The 17,420-nt window shown below is 36.8% G+C and overlaps 1 protein-coding gene and 1 long non-coding RNA gene across 2 annotated transcripts in view; one reads left to right on the forward strand and one right to left on the reverse strand.

Moving 5' to 3' along the window:
• Positions 1 to 17,420, forward strand: part of LOC132681213 (uncharacterized) — a 36,994-nt gene that overhangs the window by 18,319 nt on the left and 1,255 nt on the right. The window lies entirely within an intron of this gene.
• The window catches only part of CKMT2 (creatine kinase, mitochondrial 2), a 36,575-nt gene continuing 26,037 nt past the window's right edge, over positions 6,883 to 17,420 (reverse strand). Inside the window, exons 9-10 of the mRNA XM_060635441.3 lie at positions 17,106 to 17,231; positions 6,883 to 7,139 (exon numbers count right to left, since the gene is read on the reverse strand). Of these exons, the coding sequence (XP_060491424.1) occupies positions 7,020 to 7,139; positions 17,106 to 17,231 (246 nt within the window). The 3' untranslated portion in view covers positions 6,883 to 7,019. The remainder of the gene's footprint in view (positions 7,140 to 17,105; positions 17,232 to 17,420) is intronic.

Consider the following 17,420-nt stretch of genomic DNA (forward strand, 5'->3'; position numbering starts at 1 on the left):
AAACCATAAAAATCCTAGAGGAGAATACAGGCAATAAAGTCTGATGTTGGCTGTAGCAACTTCCTACTAGATACATCTCTGGAGGCAAGGGAACAAAAGCAAAAATGAACTATTGGCACTTAAGATGAAAAACTTAAAAGGCAATCTTTGGAATGGGAGAAGATACTTGCAAATTATATATTTGATAAAGAGATAGTATCCAAAATGTACAAAAACTTATAAAATTCAACACCCCAAAAACAATCCAGTTAAAAAAAGGACAGAAGACATGAATAGACATTCCTCCAAATAAGACATACAGATGGCTAATGGATAAATGAAAAGATGCTCAACATCACTCACCATCAGGGAAATGTCAATCAAACGTAAAATGAGATATCCCCTCATACCTGTCAGAATGGCTAAAATTAACAGCTCAGGAAGTAACATGTTGATGAGGATGCAGAGAAAGGGGAACCCTTTTACACTGTTGGTGGGAATGCAAACTATTAAAGTCACTCTGGAAAACAGTATGGAGGTTCCTCACAAAGTTAAAAGAACTATCGTATGATCTAGCAATTGCCCTACTAGGTATTTACCCAAAGGATACAAAAATACTGATTTGAAGTGATATATGCACCCCAATGTTGATAGCAGCATTATCAATAATAGTCAAACTATGGACAAAGCCCAAGTGTCCATCAGCTGATGAATGGATAAAGAAGTTGAGGTATATTGGGGCACCCGGGTAGCTCAGTTGGTTAAGCATCTTACTCTTGGTTTTGGCTCCGGTCATGATCTTATGGTTCATGAGCTCAAGCTCAACATCAGGCTCCATGCTGGCAGTGCAAAGCCTGCTTGTGATTCTCTTTGCTCCTCTCTCTAGCCCCTCCCCCACTTGCTTTTTCCATCTTTCTCAAACTTAAAGCTGTTATATGTATACTGTATATATATGTATACATACATATGTAATATTGTATGAAATATTACTCAGCCATCAAAAGAATGAAATATTGACGTTTGCAATGATGTGGATGGAGCTAGAGAATATCATACTAAGCAAAATAGGTCATTCAAAAACAAATACCATAAGATTTCAGTCACATGTGGAATTTAAGATATAAAACAGATGAACATGCAGGGGAAAAAGAGAGGCAAACCATAAAACAGACTCTTAACTATAGAGAATAAACTGAGGATTGCTGGAGGAGAGGTGGGCAGAGGGGTGGGTTAAATGGGTGGTAGGTATTTAAGGAGAGCACTTGTGATGAGTACTGGATGTTGTAAGTAAGTGATGGATCACTAAATTCTACACCTGAAACTAATATTGCAGTGTATGTTAACTAAATGGAATTTAAATAAAAACCTGAAAAAGAAAAAAATAAAAGTTTGGAAAAAATTTGCCCTCAGTCATATAGTCAATTAGTGGCAGAGCCTGAATTTAAAGCAAATCTTTTGACCTCAAAACAACGTCTTGTGGCTGCCTCCAAAACATGTTCTTGGGTGACTTTTGGCGTGAGAGAGAATAACCAATTCCCTTTGAGCCAACATACTTATGATGATGATGTGGCAGCACAGAAGTCAAAGAGAAGGACATTTCTCTTCCCCACGGAAGAGGGCCAGAATGATTTCTCAGCTGCCAAAGCTTATTCTTTCTGCATTCTGCTTCAGATACAAAGATCGTTTCAAATTAAAAAGGTCCTGTGATTCAGAACAATATTCTGTGCACATCATTGCTTCATGAATGTTGATTGAACTAGACCTTAGGAAATGGGAACTACTGGCATGCTATGACTACTTTGGCTGAAATATGACATTCAACTAGAATTTTAATAGTTACAAGTCTCTTTATCTCTTTCAGGAGACTCATATAAAACATCTTTTATTTGCACTATAATTTTGCCAATGTGCTTGTTTTGTGTGCCAGAAGTATAACTTAGCACAACTTCTGCAAACAGGATTATATCTATCAAATATTTGGCAATGCTTGAGGAGAAAGAATGTTCTCCTATCTAATTAAGATGCTGTTACATGATCTGAAAATTGTCTGAGGAGCAGTCAGGGAAGGATATTTAATGAATATGGAGATTTCAACAAAAATTGAGATGCCAGATTGAGCATTAGGAATTCATTGTAGACATGGTTATTAAATGCATGTCTTTAGATACGAATATCTTGTTCTTAAAAAGGAAAGTTGCAGATGAATAATTCCTGGAAATACAATAAAGGTCAAATAGCCTTATAAATCAAGAATTTCAAATGTAGGTAAGATAATTAAAGTCTGTGGGCAAACTAATATTCAATGCAAATGTGGTTTTGATATTGATGAGTAGAATTAGTGGCAAAGGTGACAAATGAATTCAGTAAAAATACAACAAAAAGGAAGAGATACTCGCCATACATTCTGTGCTGTTCATTCTTCCTGTTAATTATGCTGTTGAGGATGATGTAATACAGATTTCAGAAATTTGTTTTTTTCCCCTGTGACTATGTTTCCATTACTGTACTTTTCATGTTATTGTTTTTTTTTTTTTTTTAATTTTATAACGGGAAGTTTGTAAGTCTTAATCCACATCACTTATGTCAGTGATTCCACACGCACATTCTCACCTCTCCTCTGGCAAACAATAGTTTCTTTTCTGTGTTTATGGATCTGTTAGTTTTTTATTCTTTTGTGTTTGTCATTCCACAAATAAGTGAAATCATGTGGTATTTGCTTGTTCTCTAACTTACTTCACTTAGCAAAATACTCTCTAGGTGCATCCATGCTGTTGCAAAGGGCAAGATCTCATTCTTTTTTATGGTTGAGTAATATTCTGTTGTATGCATAGATGAGCTCTTCTTAATCTGTTCAACTTCTCAGTGGACACTTACACTGTTGCTACATCATGTCTCTTGTAAATATTGCTGCAGTAAACATAGGGGTGAATATATCTTTTCAAGTTTGTGTTTTTGTTTTTTTTGGGTAAATAGCCAGTAGTGGAATTCTTAGATTTTATGGTGTTTACATTTTTAATGTTTTCAGGAACCTCCATAATTTTCCACAGTGGCTATACCCATTTACATTGCTACCAACAGTGCACAAGGGCTCCTTTTCTTCCACATCCTCACCAACACTTGTTATTTCTTGTCTTTGTGATTCTGGTCATTATGACAGGTATGAGGTGCTATCTCATTATGATTTTGGTTTGCATTTCCTTGATGATAGTGATGTGGAACATATTTTCATGTATCTGGCCATTTGTATGTCTTCTTGGGGCAAAATACCTATTCAGGTGCTCTGCCCATCTTTTCATGTGATGATTTGTTGTTTCTTTAATTGTGTGAGTATTTTGCTATTTTGGAAATGAACCCCTTATTGGAAATACCACTTGTACATATTCTCTCCCATTTGGTAGGTTGTCTTTTTGTTCTATTGGTGGTTTCCTTTACTGTGTAAAAGCTTGTTATTTTGTGGTGGTCCCAATGGCTTATTACTGCTTTTGTTTTACTTGCCTGAGGAGACCTATCCATAGATCTACTGCTGAGGCCAATGTCCAAGGATTTACTGCCTAGATTTTCTCTTAGGAGTTTTATGGTTCCATGCCTCACATTTGGGTCTTTAACCCATCTTGAGTTTATTTTTGCATGTGGCATAATAAAGTGGTACAGTTTCATTCTTTTGCATCTAGCAGTCCAATTTTCCCAGCACTATTTATTGACTGTCTTTCCCCCATTATATACTCTTGTCTCCTTTGCCTGTACATTTACTGATCACAGGATCATGGATTCATTTCTGAGCATTCTGTCTTGTTCCATGGACCTATGTGTCTCTTTTTCTGCTGGCATCATAGTGTTATGATGACTATAGCCTTGCAGTACATCTTGAAATCTGCAACTGTGATACCTCCAGCTTTGTTTTTCTCTCTCACGGCTGCCTTGGATGTTCAAGGTCTTTGTTGGCTTCGTGGAAATTTGGAGATTATTCATTCTAGTTTGGTGGAAAATACTAGTAGTGTTTTGATAGGTATTGCATTGAATCTGTAGGTTGTTTGAGCAGCACATACATTCCAATGGTATTCATTTTTCCAATTCATGAGCATGTTATATCTTTCCATTTGTGTAATCTTCAAATTTCTTTGATTAGTATCTTCCAGTTCTCAGAGTATAGATCTTTCACCTCCTTGGTTAAATTTATTCCGGTGTGTGTTCTTTTTGGGTGCAATTGTAAAAGGGATCGTTCTTAATTTCTCTCTCTGCTATTTCATTATTGGTGTGTAGAAATGCAACTGATTTCTGTATATTAATTTTGTATTCTGCAACTTTACTGATTTCACATATTCTGATACTTTCTTCCTGTTTTTTTTTTTTTTTGATGGGAACTTTTGGGTTTTGTATGTATAGTATCATATCATCTGCAAGTAGTGACAGTTTTACCTGTTCATTACCACTTTAGATGCCTTTTATTTCTTTCCTTGTCTGACTGCTGTGGCTAGGATGTCCAGTACTATGGTGAATAAAAGTAGTGAGAGTGGACATGCTCATCGTGTTCCTAATCTTAGAGGAAAAACTTTCCATTTTTCACCTATTAAGTAGTATGCAGTTAGCTGTGAGTTGTTCATATAAAGCCTTTATTATATAGATGTCTGTTTCTCCTGAACCCACTCTGGTGAGAATTTGTATCATGAATGGATAGTATATTTTGTCAGATGCTTCTTCCACATCTATTGAGATGATTATATGGTTTTTATCCTTCCTCTTATTAATGTGGTATATCTCATTGATTTGTGGATATTGAATCACTGTGCATCCCAGAAATAAATCCCACTTGATCATGATGAATGATCCTTTTCATGTATTGTTGAATTTAATTTGCTCATGTTTGTCCAGGGAATTTTGCCTGTATTCATCATGGATGTTGGCCTGTGGTTTTTCTATCTTCTTTGTGTCTTTGGTGTTGGTATCAGGCTAATGCTGATGTTGTGGAATGAATTTCACTTTTCCTTCCTCTTTGGGTTTTGGGAATAGTTTGAGAAGAATAGGTATTAACTCTTCTGTAAATGTTGTGGTGTAGGTTTAGATCACAAGGGTTGCTTCCTTTTTATATCAGTATCCCTATATTTTTATGCCAGTGCTTGCTTTTCAGCTCTTAGTCCAAAAAAAAAAAAAAAAAAAAAGAAAGAAAAGGAATAATGTTGGCATATGCCCCTGTTGTTGGGTCTCTTCAACTCCTGTATGCTTATGTTTCTCTTTAGCTATATGTATTTGCCTTCATCTACCTATTTTCATGTAAGTCCTTTCAGAAGAGGGATGTTGATGTCTGTTGGTTTGCCCAAAGGACGGTTTAAGGGATATTCAGAGATCAGTTATCATAATAATACAATATTGGTTATTACGCCTTCTTCTACAAACCCCTTACATTGTACATGCAATGTGATGAGCACTTCTAAATGCACTTCCCAATGATCACTGTTCTGCTCCCAGCAGCTCTATGAGGTGTTCATAACCATTGTGCTCATTTTATACAAAGGAAACTGAGGAACACGGAAACTAAATCATTTGATGTCATATGGTGGGAAAGTTGGGACTTAGGCCTAGTCAGTCTGGCTATAGAGTCAACATGCTTGGCCAGGATACCTGTGTCCTCTTCCCTTTATCTTTCTGTCCCTAGAATGCTCAGTACTACGTGAAGTTCTGATCTCTTATCTGTCTACAGGCCTTGGTTGGCAGAACAGCCCTCTACCCCATCCCATTCAGGGTACTTAACATAATATCCTCAATTATATTGGGTCCAGTTTCCTTGTCTAAATTTTTACCACATACCAATTTGCCATTCATAAATTAATGTGGTGCTTGTAAGCACTAGCATGAGCACATTGTTTTTTTTACTCTAGCATCTGCAGTGTCACCTACAGAATGTAGAATTTGATCTCATTCCTGTCATTGAAGTTAACAATTTTTAATGTTGTGGTACAATTTCTTAACTTGCTACCAAGTTCTCAACTCTTCTGTCATGCCACTTCATGTTTCTGACATCACTTCATGAATGTAAAAGCATAACAAGATTTGAAATGAGGCCATTCAGGCTTAGGGAATAATCCTCAATTTGGATTTGGTGACCTCAATCTTCCCTAATATTTTTACCCTTCTTCCACCTCAGGACCAACCAAAGGAAGCCATATATGCTTTTCAAACCAGTTCTGTTGGATACCCCATTTCCATGTATTCTGCCTTCAGTTTCTCCAGTGCCTACAACCCCAATCAGGGTATATCTGAAACTTTCCCATATTTGTCACCAGAATGCTTTTATATGCTTATCTTGAATTTGTCAGCAACTTAGTGGTCGTGGCTGACTCCTTTTCTGTAGCCATCCCTAAGTAACCTCTGTTTGTCTTCATTTGTGTAGTTATAATTATTTCCACACTCTCAAGAAAATGAATTTCTTCTTGTTCTAGTTGCCAGAAACATGATTGGGAAATGAGGAATTAATCTACCAATGTTGTCCATAAAGTTTTGTTACAGTGCTGATATTGTAGCATCTAGATGAATGGAGGGTTTTTAGCTTGGTGTGTAAGTGGTCTTAGAAATATGTTTTATCAGGGGCGCCTGGGTGGCTCAGTCGGTTGAGCGTCCGACTTCAGCTCAGGTCACGATCTTGCGGTCCGTGAGTTCGAGCCCCGCATCAGGCTCTGGGCTAATGGCCCAGAGCCTAGAGCCTGCTTCTGTGAATCCCTCTCTCTCTGCCCCTCCCCCGTTCATGCTCTGTCTCTCTCTGTCTCAAAAATAAATAAATGTTAAAAAAAAAAATTAAAAAAAAAAAAGAAATATGTTTTATCAGTGACTTAAAACACTTTTGCCTGCTGCTACTTGTAATTTCATGCATTTGCCTTTCTTAGGATTTTAAAAAATCGGGGAAACTAAACATATTAAGGAGAGTTTTATTGTAAAGATAGGACATACAGTGTTACATTTTTGCAAGTCTATAAAAACTCTCAGAGTAAAATATCTTCATGTCTGTCATACCAGCAGACAGATTATTTACAGTTTGGAAAAGAGAAAGTTCACTTTCTGCCAAACTGAGGCAGAGGCGGTGGGACCTTAATATCTTGGCCTCTCTCCAACTTCTTTTCACAATCCACCAGATAGTTGACTCCATCGATGACTATCTGAACAAGCTCAACCTTTGATAGTGAAAAAGACAAATGATTAATTTGCATAGAAGACACATGCAAGGCATTAATAAGAACAATACTGGAACAAATAAAAAATTCCATGTTAGATGGACTTGAGAGTAATAATCAGAAAGAAGAAATTGTTACTAAGTGTTGTAGAGGAGGGATATCTGATGGTCATTGCCAGAGATGAAGAGCAGAGATATTACAGGGCTACTCAGTCTTTTTTTTTTTATTATTATTTCAAAGATGGAGTTACTACATTTGAGAACTCTTTAAATATATGAAAACCATTAATGTGCCTCTCAAACCCTTTTTTCCCCATCAGTCTCTGCTATGAGTTTATCTAAAAGTAAAATTACACTGACACCTTGTTTTGTTCTTTGACCTGGATCTCTCTTAAGACCTGCCGCTAAGCTGAGCACTCAGTAATCTGTACTTCAGATATTATTTACACAGTGGATAGCTCTCTGAAAAATTGTTTAAAATCAAATGTTTGGCAATTAAATCATGTTTTCACTGTATCAAGTAAGTTTGCTTTTTTTGAAAAAATTTTTTCAATGTTTATTTTTGAGAGAGACAGAGACAGAATGCGAGTGGATTAGGGGCAGAGAGAGAGGGAGACACAGAATCTGAAGCAGGCTCCAGGCTCCAAGTTGTCAGCACAGAACCCTACACAGGGCTTGAACTCATGAGCTGTGAGATCATGACCTGAGCCGAAGTCAGACACTCAACTGACTGAGCCACCCAGGCGCCCCAAGATAAGTTTGCTTCTTAAAGGAAAGTTTATAAGTTATATTATGATAAACTTTTAAAAATTCCTGGTTTTTATAAATTTTTGTTTTGAGAGTGTGTGTGTGTGTGTGTGTGTGTGTGTGAGCAGGGGAAGGGCAGAGAGAGAGGGAGACAGAGGACTGGAAGCAGGCTCTGCGCTGACAGCAGCAAGTCCTATGTGGGGCTCAAACTCGCAAATGGTAAGATCATGACCTGAATTGAAGTTGGATCCTTAACCGACTAATCAATCGGTGCCCACCCCCCCTTTTTATAATTCCTGCTTTAAAACAAAGTTAGAACTTTGATTCACAAATACTAGTTTTTATTAAATTCAAGCACATCTACCTACGAATTTCTTTTTCCTGTGATCCTCTACCTAATCAATTGTACTGTTCCTAAAGAAATGCAAACTCTGGGGCACCTGGGTGGCTCAGTTAGTTGAGCCTTCGACTTTGGCTCAGGTCATGATCTCACGGTCCGTGAGTTCGAGCCCCGCGTCGGGCTTTGTGCTGACAGCTGGGAACCTGGAGCCTGCTTCTGCTTCTGTGTCTCCCTCTCTCTCTGCCCCTCCCCCATTCATGCTCTGTCTCTGTCTCAAAAATAAATAAACATTAAAAAAATTTTTTTTTAAAGAAATGAAAACTCTGATAGTATGCAATTACTTAATTCCAGACAGCATTAAAATGCTTGATAAGAACTCAAGAATGAACAGCAAGGTTACAGCTGAACATACCTTAGGTAGGATTGACTGTAGTCCCTTCCCCACTCCTTTTCATGCATAAGGAAACTGAGCCCCAAAAGAGGATTCAGTCAGAAAACTAGTCATTGAAACACATATTTTTTTTCTTACTTATCTCATTGACCTATCTTGGTGTTTTTGAGCGTTTGTAATGAGATGATTCTCTCGTTGACTGCCACGAGGACTCCATCTTGATACAAATCTTCTTTGGTCTTAAGGTCCCTTCATCTTTAACCTAGGAATTCTTTTCTTAAAATTATATCCTAACTAATAATCAGAGTTGTGATTAGCGTTATGTATAGATATGGTTATAGAATTATGTATAGATATGGTCAAATAAAATATCAAAAAATCAGATTAAAAAGATAATGGAGTGTCTTTACTGTCACTAAAAATGTTTTTAAATACTTATTATAAGAAAATGCTCATGATGGAATAGTTATAGTAACAAATATATGACTAAATTTTGTTTTTAAAAGAGGTGTTTGAATAACTGCAAAAAAAAAAAAATAGAAGGTATGCTTTGTGCTTGGAGAGCCCTAGGGCAGCCCCAACACAGAGTGCCTTGGGAACCCCAGCCCATCTCAGCCACAGCTGCAGCCATCCAGTCGCCAGGCACACACACAGTCTACATATGGAAAAAATATACGTAAGACCATTCTTTCAAATTTAGAAGTAGCTGTTCCACCCAATTCAGAGAAATAAAAAGTCGAAAAAATTGGGAGACAGAAGAATATACTCCAAACCTCAGAAAACTGAACTAAATGAAACAGATAACCAATCAACCTGATCAAGAGTTCAAAATAATGATCATAAAGATGCTCACTAGACTGGAGAGGAGGGTAGATGAACTCAACTTCAAGAAAGAGAAAATCTAAAGAAGAACCAGAATTGAAGAATGCAATAAATAAAAAATATATTAGGTAGAATCAACAGATTAGAGGATACAGAAGAACAGGTAAGCAGTCTGGAAGACAGGGTACTAGCACCAGAGCTGAACAGCAAAAAGAAAAAAGAATTTTAAAAAATAAGGATAGGTTAAAGGATCTCTTGAACATTATCAAGCAAAGAAACATTTGGATTATAGTGGTTCCAGAAGGTTGAGAGAAAGAAAAAGGTGCAGAAAATTTTTAAGAAATAATAGCTGAAAACTTTCTTAGCTTGGGGAATGAAACAGCCATCCAGGTTCAGAAACCATAGTTCCCATTAAGATGAACCATAGATAGTTTCCATTAAGATGGACGTCCATACCACAACCATGATGCATGATGCATAACCAGAGATACAACCTGTTATGTATAAGGGAAACCCCATAAGGCTTTCAACCGATTTTTCAGCAGAAACTTTGCAGGCCAAAAGAGTATGGCATTAATATATTCAAAGTATGACAGGAAAAATCTCCAACAAGAAATACTTTATCCAGCAAGGTTATCATTCAGATTTGAAGAGAGAGTGTTTCCCAAACAAAAGTTAAAGGAGTTCATCACCACTAAACTGGCCTTACAAGAAATGTTCAAAGGATTTCTTAAAGGGTAAAAGGCCATAATTACAAGAAAATTAGGAAGGAAAAAATGTCATGAATTAAAGTAAACATGGAATAAATGCAGTAGAGCAGTCACTTATAAAGCAGGTATGAAAGTTTTATGAAAAAAGTAACAAAATCAATTATATATTTAGAAAACTAAGGGGATACACAAAATAAAATGTTTTATGTCTATGTTACATTAACACAAAGGGGGCAGTATAAATCAAGTTCTTTTAGAATGTGTTCGAACTTCTGTGGCCATCAATTTAATAGTCTCCTATGTACTTAGAATGTTACATAGGAACTTCATGGTAACCACAAACCAGAAACCTGTAAGAGATAGATGGACACACACACACACACACAAGAAAGTCATCAATCTTGAGGAAAGAGCAAGAGAAGAAGAAAGGAACAGGTAAGAACTACCAAACTACCAGAAAATAGTTGACAAAATGGCAGTAAGTACATATCTATCAATAATTACTTTGATTGGAGCATTTATACCACTTAAAGGACAGTAGGTGGTGGAATGGATAAAAAACAAGACTCCCTTCAGACATAAAGACACATACAAAATAAAAGTGAAAGGGCAGAAAAAAAAGACATTCCATATAAATGGAAGCCAAAAAAACAAAACAAAACAAAACAAAAAACCAGGCAGTGATACTTCCATCAGACAAAACAGACTTTGAAACAAAGACTAAACAAAAGACAAAGGACATTATGTAATGTTCTAAGGATCAGTCCAACAGGATATACCAACTGTAAATATTTGTGCACCAAACATCACCGTTCCTAAATAAAGTGAATATTAGCAGACATAAATGTAGAAATTGATGATAATGCAATAATAAGGGACTTTAACACCCCACTCAGATCCATGGACAGATCATCCAGGCATAAAATCAATAAGGAAATAGTGGCTTTGAACAATATATCAGACCAGATGGACCCATTCCATCCAAAACCAGAATACACATTCTTTTCAAGTGCACATAGAACATTCTCTAGGATAGATAACACGTTAGGCCACGAAACAAGTCTCTGTAAATTTAAAAAGACTGAAATCCTATCAAGCACCTCTTCAAACCACAACAGTATGAAACTAGAAATCAGTTACAAGAAAACTAGAAAAAACACAAGTGCAGGTTAAACAACATGCTATTAAACAACCAATGTTCCTCAACAAAGAAATTGAGGAAATTAAAAAATATATGAATACAAGTGAAAATGAAAACTCTGGGTCAAAAATCTCAGACTGCTTTCACTGTGTCCCAAAGAGGGAAGTTTATAGCAATACAAATCTAACTTCAAGTAATATAAAAAATATCAAGTAAATGATCTAACCTTATATGTAAGGGAAGAACAACAAACAAAACCCAAAGTGAGTAGAAGGAAGAAAATCGTAAAGACCAGAGCAGGAAAAAGAGACTTAAAAACAAGAAAAAAAAATTTAAAAAGCAATGAAACCAAGAACTACCTCCTTAAAGATTTAAAAATTGATAAATCATAAGCCAGAATCATCAAAGAAAAATAGAGGATCCAAATAAAATCAGAAATCAAAAAGAAGTAACAATTGACACCATAGAAATACAAAGGATTTTACGAAACTACCATGAAAAATTATATGCCAACAAATTGGATAACTTTGAAGAAGTACATAAATTCCTAAAAACATATAATCTTCCAAAAGTGAACCATGAAGAAATAAAAAATTTGAACAGACTAATTACTAGTAACAAAGTTGAGCAGGTAACCAAAAACTGTCAAAGTTCCTGGACCAGATGGGTTCACAGGCAAACTCTACCAAACATTTAAAGAAGAGTCTATACCAAAAAACAGAAGAGGAAGAAAACCATCACAATACATTCTATGAGGCCAGCATTACCCTTACACCAAAACCAGACGAAATCACAAGAAACCTACAGGCCAGTATCACTAATGAACATAGATGCAAAGATACTCAACAAAATACTAGCAAACCACATTCAACAGTACATTCAAAAGACGATTCACCATGATCAAGTGGGATTTATTCTAGGGATGCAAGATTGAATAAATATCCATAAATCAACCTGATATATAACACATTATAATGGTATATAACACATTAATAAAATGAGGATAAACACCCTAAGCAAACCAAAGCATCTAACAAAATACCATATCCATTCACAATAAAAACTCACCAAAGTGAGTTCAGGGAAAACAGACCTCAACATAATAAAGGCCCTATATAACAAACCCACAGAAAAACATCATCTTCATACTCAGTGGTGAAAAAACAGAGTTCTTCCTCAAAGATCAGGAAAAAGACGAGGATGCCTACTTGAAGTACTTTTATTTAACATAATACTGTACTGCACCTAGTCACAGAAATCAGACAAGAAAAAAAAATCCAAATTGGTAAGGAAGAAGTAAAGCTGGCACTACTTGCTTGCAGGTGGCATAGTACTGTACATAGGAAACCATAGAAACTCCATCATAAAACTACTAGATTAAGTGAATTCAGTAAAGTTGCCCAATATAATATTAATATACAGAAATCTTGTATTTTATACAATAACAAAGTAGCAGAAAGAAATTAAGAGAACAATGCCACTTAAAATTGCACCAAAAAGAATATAATATCTAGGAATAAATCTAACCAAGGAGGTGAAAGACCTATCCTCTGCAAACTAGAAGACACTGATGAAATTTGAAGATTACACAAAAGGAAAGGTATGCCATGCACATGGACTGGAAGAATGAATATCATTGGAATTTCCATACTGCCCAAATCACACTGTATATAGATCAATGGAATCCCTACCAAAGCACCACTAGAATTTCCCACTAAACGAGAATAAATAATCTGCAAATTTCCATGAAGGCAAAAAAGACCTTGAACAGCCAAGGCAGCCTTGAGAGAGAAGAACAAAGCTGCAGGTATCACAATTGCAAATTTCAAGATGTACTGCAAGGCTATAGTCATCATAACAGTATGGTGCCAGCATAAAAAGAGACACATAGATTCATGGAACAAGACAAAGTGCTCAGAAATGAAGAGGATGTGGAGAAACGGGAACCCTCTTGCACTGTTGATGGGAATGCAAACTGGTGCAGCTGCTCTGGAAAACTGTGGAGGTTCCTCAAAAAATTAAAAATAGATCTACCCTATGACCCAGCAGTAGCACTGCTAGGAATTTACCCAAGGGATACAGGAGTACTGATGCATAGGGGCACTTGTACCCCAATGTTTATAGCAGCACTCTCAACAATAGCCAAATGATGGAAAGAGCCTAAATGTCCATCATCTGATGGATGGATAAAGATGTGGTTTATATATACAATGAAATAGTACTTGGCAGTGAGAAAGAATGAAATCTGGCCATTTGCAGCAACATGGATGGACCTGGAGGGTATTATGCTAAGTGAAATAAGTCAGGCAGAGAAACACAGATACCATATGTTTTCACTCATATGTGGATCCTGAGAAACTCAACAGAAGACCATGGGGGAGAGGAAGGGGGAAAAAAAAAGTTACAGAGAGGGAAGGAGGCAAACCGTAAGAGACTCTTAAAAACTGAGAACTGAGGGTTGATGGGGAGTGGGGGAGAAGGGAAAGTGGGTGATGGGCACTGAGGAGGGCACCTGTTGGGATGAACACTGGGTGTTGTGTGGAAACCAATTTGACAATAAATTTTATATATAACTACTAGATTTACTACAATAAATCTAAAGACAAAGGAGACAAGAGTATACAACGGGGAAAGATCGTCAATAAATGGTGCTGGAGAAATTTGCTGGATGCAAAAGAATGAAACTGTACCACTTTATTACACCATATGCAAAGATAAACTCAAGATGGATTAAAGACCCAAATGTGACGGATGGAACCATAAAACTCCTAAGAGAAAACCTAAGCAGTAAATCCTTGGACACTGGCCTCAGCAATAGATCCATGGATAGGTCTCCTCTGGCAGATAAAACAAAAGCAGTAACAAATCTCTGAGACTATGCTAAAATAATGAAACAACAAATCAGATTAAAAGATGGGCAGAGCACCTGAATAGACATTTTCCCCAGCATGACATACAGGTGGCAACCAGACACATGAAAAGATGCTCCACATCACAAGTAGCAGGGAAATGCAAATGGAAACCAAAACGACACAATCATACGGTATATCTGTCAGAATAGCCAGCATCATGAAGACAAGAAATGACAAATGTTGTTGAGGATTTCAGAGGAAAAGAAGCCCTCATGCACTGTTGGTGGCAATGTAAACTGGTGCAGCCACTGTAGAAAATAGTTTGGAGGTTCCTTATAACATTAAAAATGGAAATACACACACACACAGACACACACGGAAGGAAGGAAGGAAGGAAGGAAGGAAAGAAAAGAAAAGAAAAGAAAAGAAAAGAAAAGAAAAGAAAAGAAAAGAAAAGAAAAGAAAAGAAAAAAGAAGACGGGCGCCTGGGTGGCTCAGTGGGTTAAGCATCCGACTTCGGCTCAGGTCACAATCTCATGGTCCTTGAGTTCGAGCCCCACGTCAGGCTCTGTGCTGACAGCTCAGAGCCTGGAGCCTGCTTCCGATTCTGTGTCTCCCTCTCTCTCTGCCCCTCCCCCATTCATGCTCTGTCTCTCTCTGTCTCAAAAATAAATAAACATTTAAAAAAAGAAAAGAAGAGAAAAAAAAACACCAGGGGCACCTCGGTTGAGCATCTGACTTCAGCTCAGGTGATGATCTCACAGTTCATGGGTTCAAGCTGCTGTCAGGCTTTGCACTGACAGTGCAGGGCCTGCTTCAGACCCTGTCTGTCTGTCTGTCTGTCTCTCTCTCTCTCTCTCTCTCTCTCTCACCTCTCCCCCACTTGCGTTCTTTCTCTCTCAAAAATAATCATTAAAAAAAATAGAAACACCATATGATCCAGTAATTCCATTACTGGTATTTACCCAAACAAAAAACACTAATTTGAAAAATTATATCCACCCCTACATTTTTTGCAGGATTATTTACAATAGCCAAGATATGGAGGCAACCTAAGTGTCCATTGATAGATGAACAGAGAAAGATGTGATATATGTATATATACATACGCACATACATACAATAGAATATTACTCAGCCATAAAAAAGACTGAGATCTTGCCATCTGTGACAATATGGATGGACCTAGAGGGCATTATAAGTGAAAAAATCAGAGGAAGACAAATATATCATTTTACTTATATGTGTAATCTAAAATCACACACACACACACACACACACACCAGAAATAGGCCCATAAATACAGAGGACTAGTGGTTGCCAGAGGCAAAATGGGTGAAGGGAAGTGGGAGGTATAGGCTTCCAATTATAGAATGAGTAAGTGACAGGATGAAAGAGAATATAGTGTTATTATAATAGCACTTTATGCTGACAGATGATATCTACATTTGTGGTGAGGATAGCATAGCACAAGGAGTTGTCAAATAAGATGTACACCTGAAACTAATGCAACATTGTGTGTTAACTATACTTCAATAATAATAAAAAACCCAAAATGACCAGATTCCACAGTACTCAGGAAAAAAGTGAAGTTCAATGGATGCAGCAAAAGAAAAATGAGGTCCAGACTCATCTGGAGCAAGGTGATTTACCTGATACATTAAGGAGAATCACGGTTTTCCTAAATAACAGCTGTAAACTCATGAATAAATTTGTTCATATGAATAAAAGTATACAAAAAATAAATTTTACATAAAACCATCATTTAAAAAATGGAAGACAATACAGAATAATGTTCACAATGGTTTTCTTAGTGTTAAGTTAAATAAGTAGTGTTATTTTAAAATGTTTTTGGCATTTTTCTAGCTTTTATAATGGTCACCTATTAACTTATAGACTTAAAAAAATGTTTCTAGGTGGTGACTGCCTTGCTTTCCAGTAATAAAAATCTAGTTAATATTAGAAGCAGATAGGCCTAGGCTCCAGATCTTCTTTATTCACTACACTATACATTACTCAGTAAATTTCAGAAGCTGTATTTATTTATAGCTCCTTCTTCCTCAAGTACTTTACCAGAGTGGGAGCACATAAGGTGATTTGTTTTGAGTGTTTCCTCCTTCCCTTTTCTCAGTTTTTTGGTAGGGATACCAATAGGCAATGAAATATTTGAAAGCTGGCAAGGAAGAAGAAAGAGCATCAATAATGCAAAGATTTAATAACCAGCCAATAAGTTATTAAGATTTGTATGTTATAAGAGGAAGAGACTTTTAAATTAATAATGGGCATAATACGTTCAATAGGACTATATCCAGATAAATTGGTATGACTTACGGGGATCAGGATTTAGCTGCATGTTATCTAAGTGTGTTCTTTATGCTTCGTCTCCTGTATCACTCCCGGCCTACCTACAGTTTATGAATGCTGTTCATCCTATGTATACACAGAATCTTACTTTATGAGCACAATCTTGTATGTACCTAGTGTATACATTATTTGCCATCTTTAGCCCCCAAAAATAAAATTTTAGAAACTATCAAGGATATAAAAATGCAGCATGTGGCCTTCACCAAAGTAAGTTCAGAATCAAAAGAAAATTCCACTATTTTACCACCCTCAGAGAGTATACATGTTCCGTGATATGACAGTGATAAAATACCACCATCCTTTTGCATAACTGAGCTCCTAATGCTGAAAGATTGCTGGAATACCTCTCGGGTGAGGGACTGACAACAGTCCCACCGTGAACTCCTTTACTCGCCTATACATTCTCAGCTTATGCTGTGCTTACCTTTATGCAGTTACTTCCCATGTAGGAACGGTACTATGGAATGAAACACTAACAGGACTCAGGACAAGGCCCTTTAGTGAATAAGGCGAGGCTCTTTAGGCTACTTCTCTATTCCCTTTTTCTCTTGGGCTAATACTTTTAGCTTGTGTTTGGAAAGTGAGAGAGATGTTAGTTACCTCTGATCGACCAATTCGATCTATGTTGGAAATATCATAAACATCTGCCACTGCTGCCGTGTCCACACCACCTGTGCCACGTTTCTGGAGCCTTAGGTTTTCCAGGATCTTGGAAAAGCGTGGATCCTGGGACAGGGGACAATACTGAGTGTCATAAGAAGCACAACAGATTCACCAGCATTGGCACATTCATTTAGAAAAGATGTACTGTAAGAGACAGTAACAGTATTTATTAAGCTCATACTTACTATTGCCAGGCCACTATGCTAAAACCTTTATACCATGAAGTAGGTATTGCTTTAATTCTCATTTCAC

The sequence above is a fragment of the Panthera onca genome, chromosome A1 (assembly GCF_046562875.1).
Source record: "Panthera onca isolate mPanOnc1 chromosome A1, mPanOnc1 haplotype 2, whole genome shotgun sequence".
In the NCBI taxonomy this organism is placed as follows: domain Eukaryota; kingdom Metazoa; phylum Chordata; class Mammalia; order Carnivora; family Felidae; genus Panthera; species Panthera onca.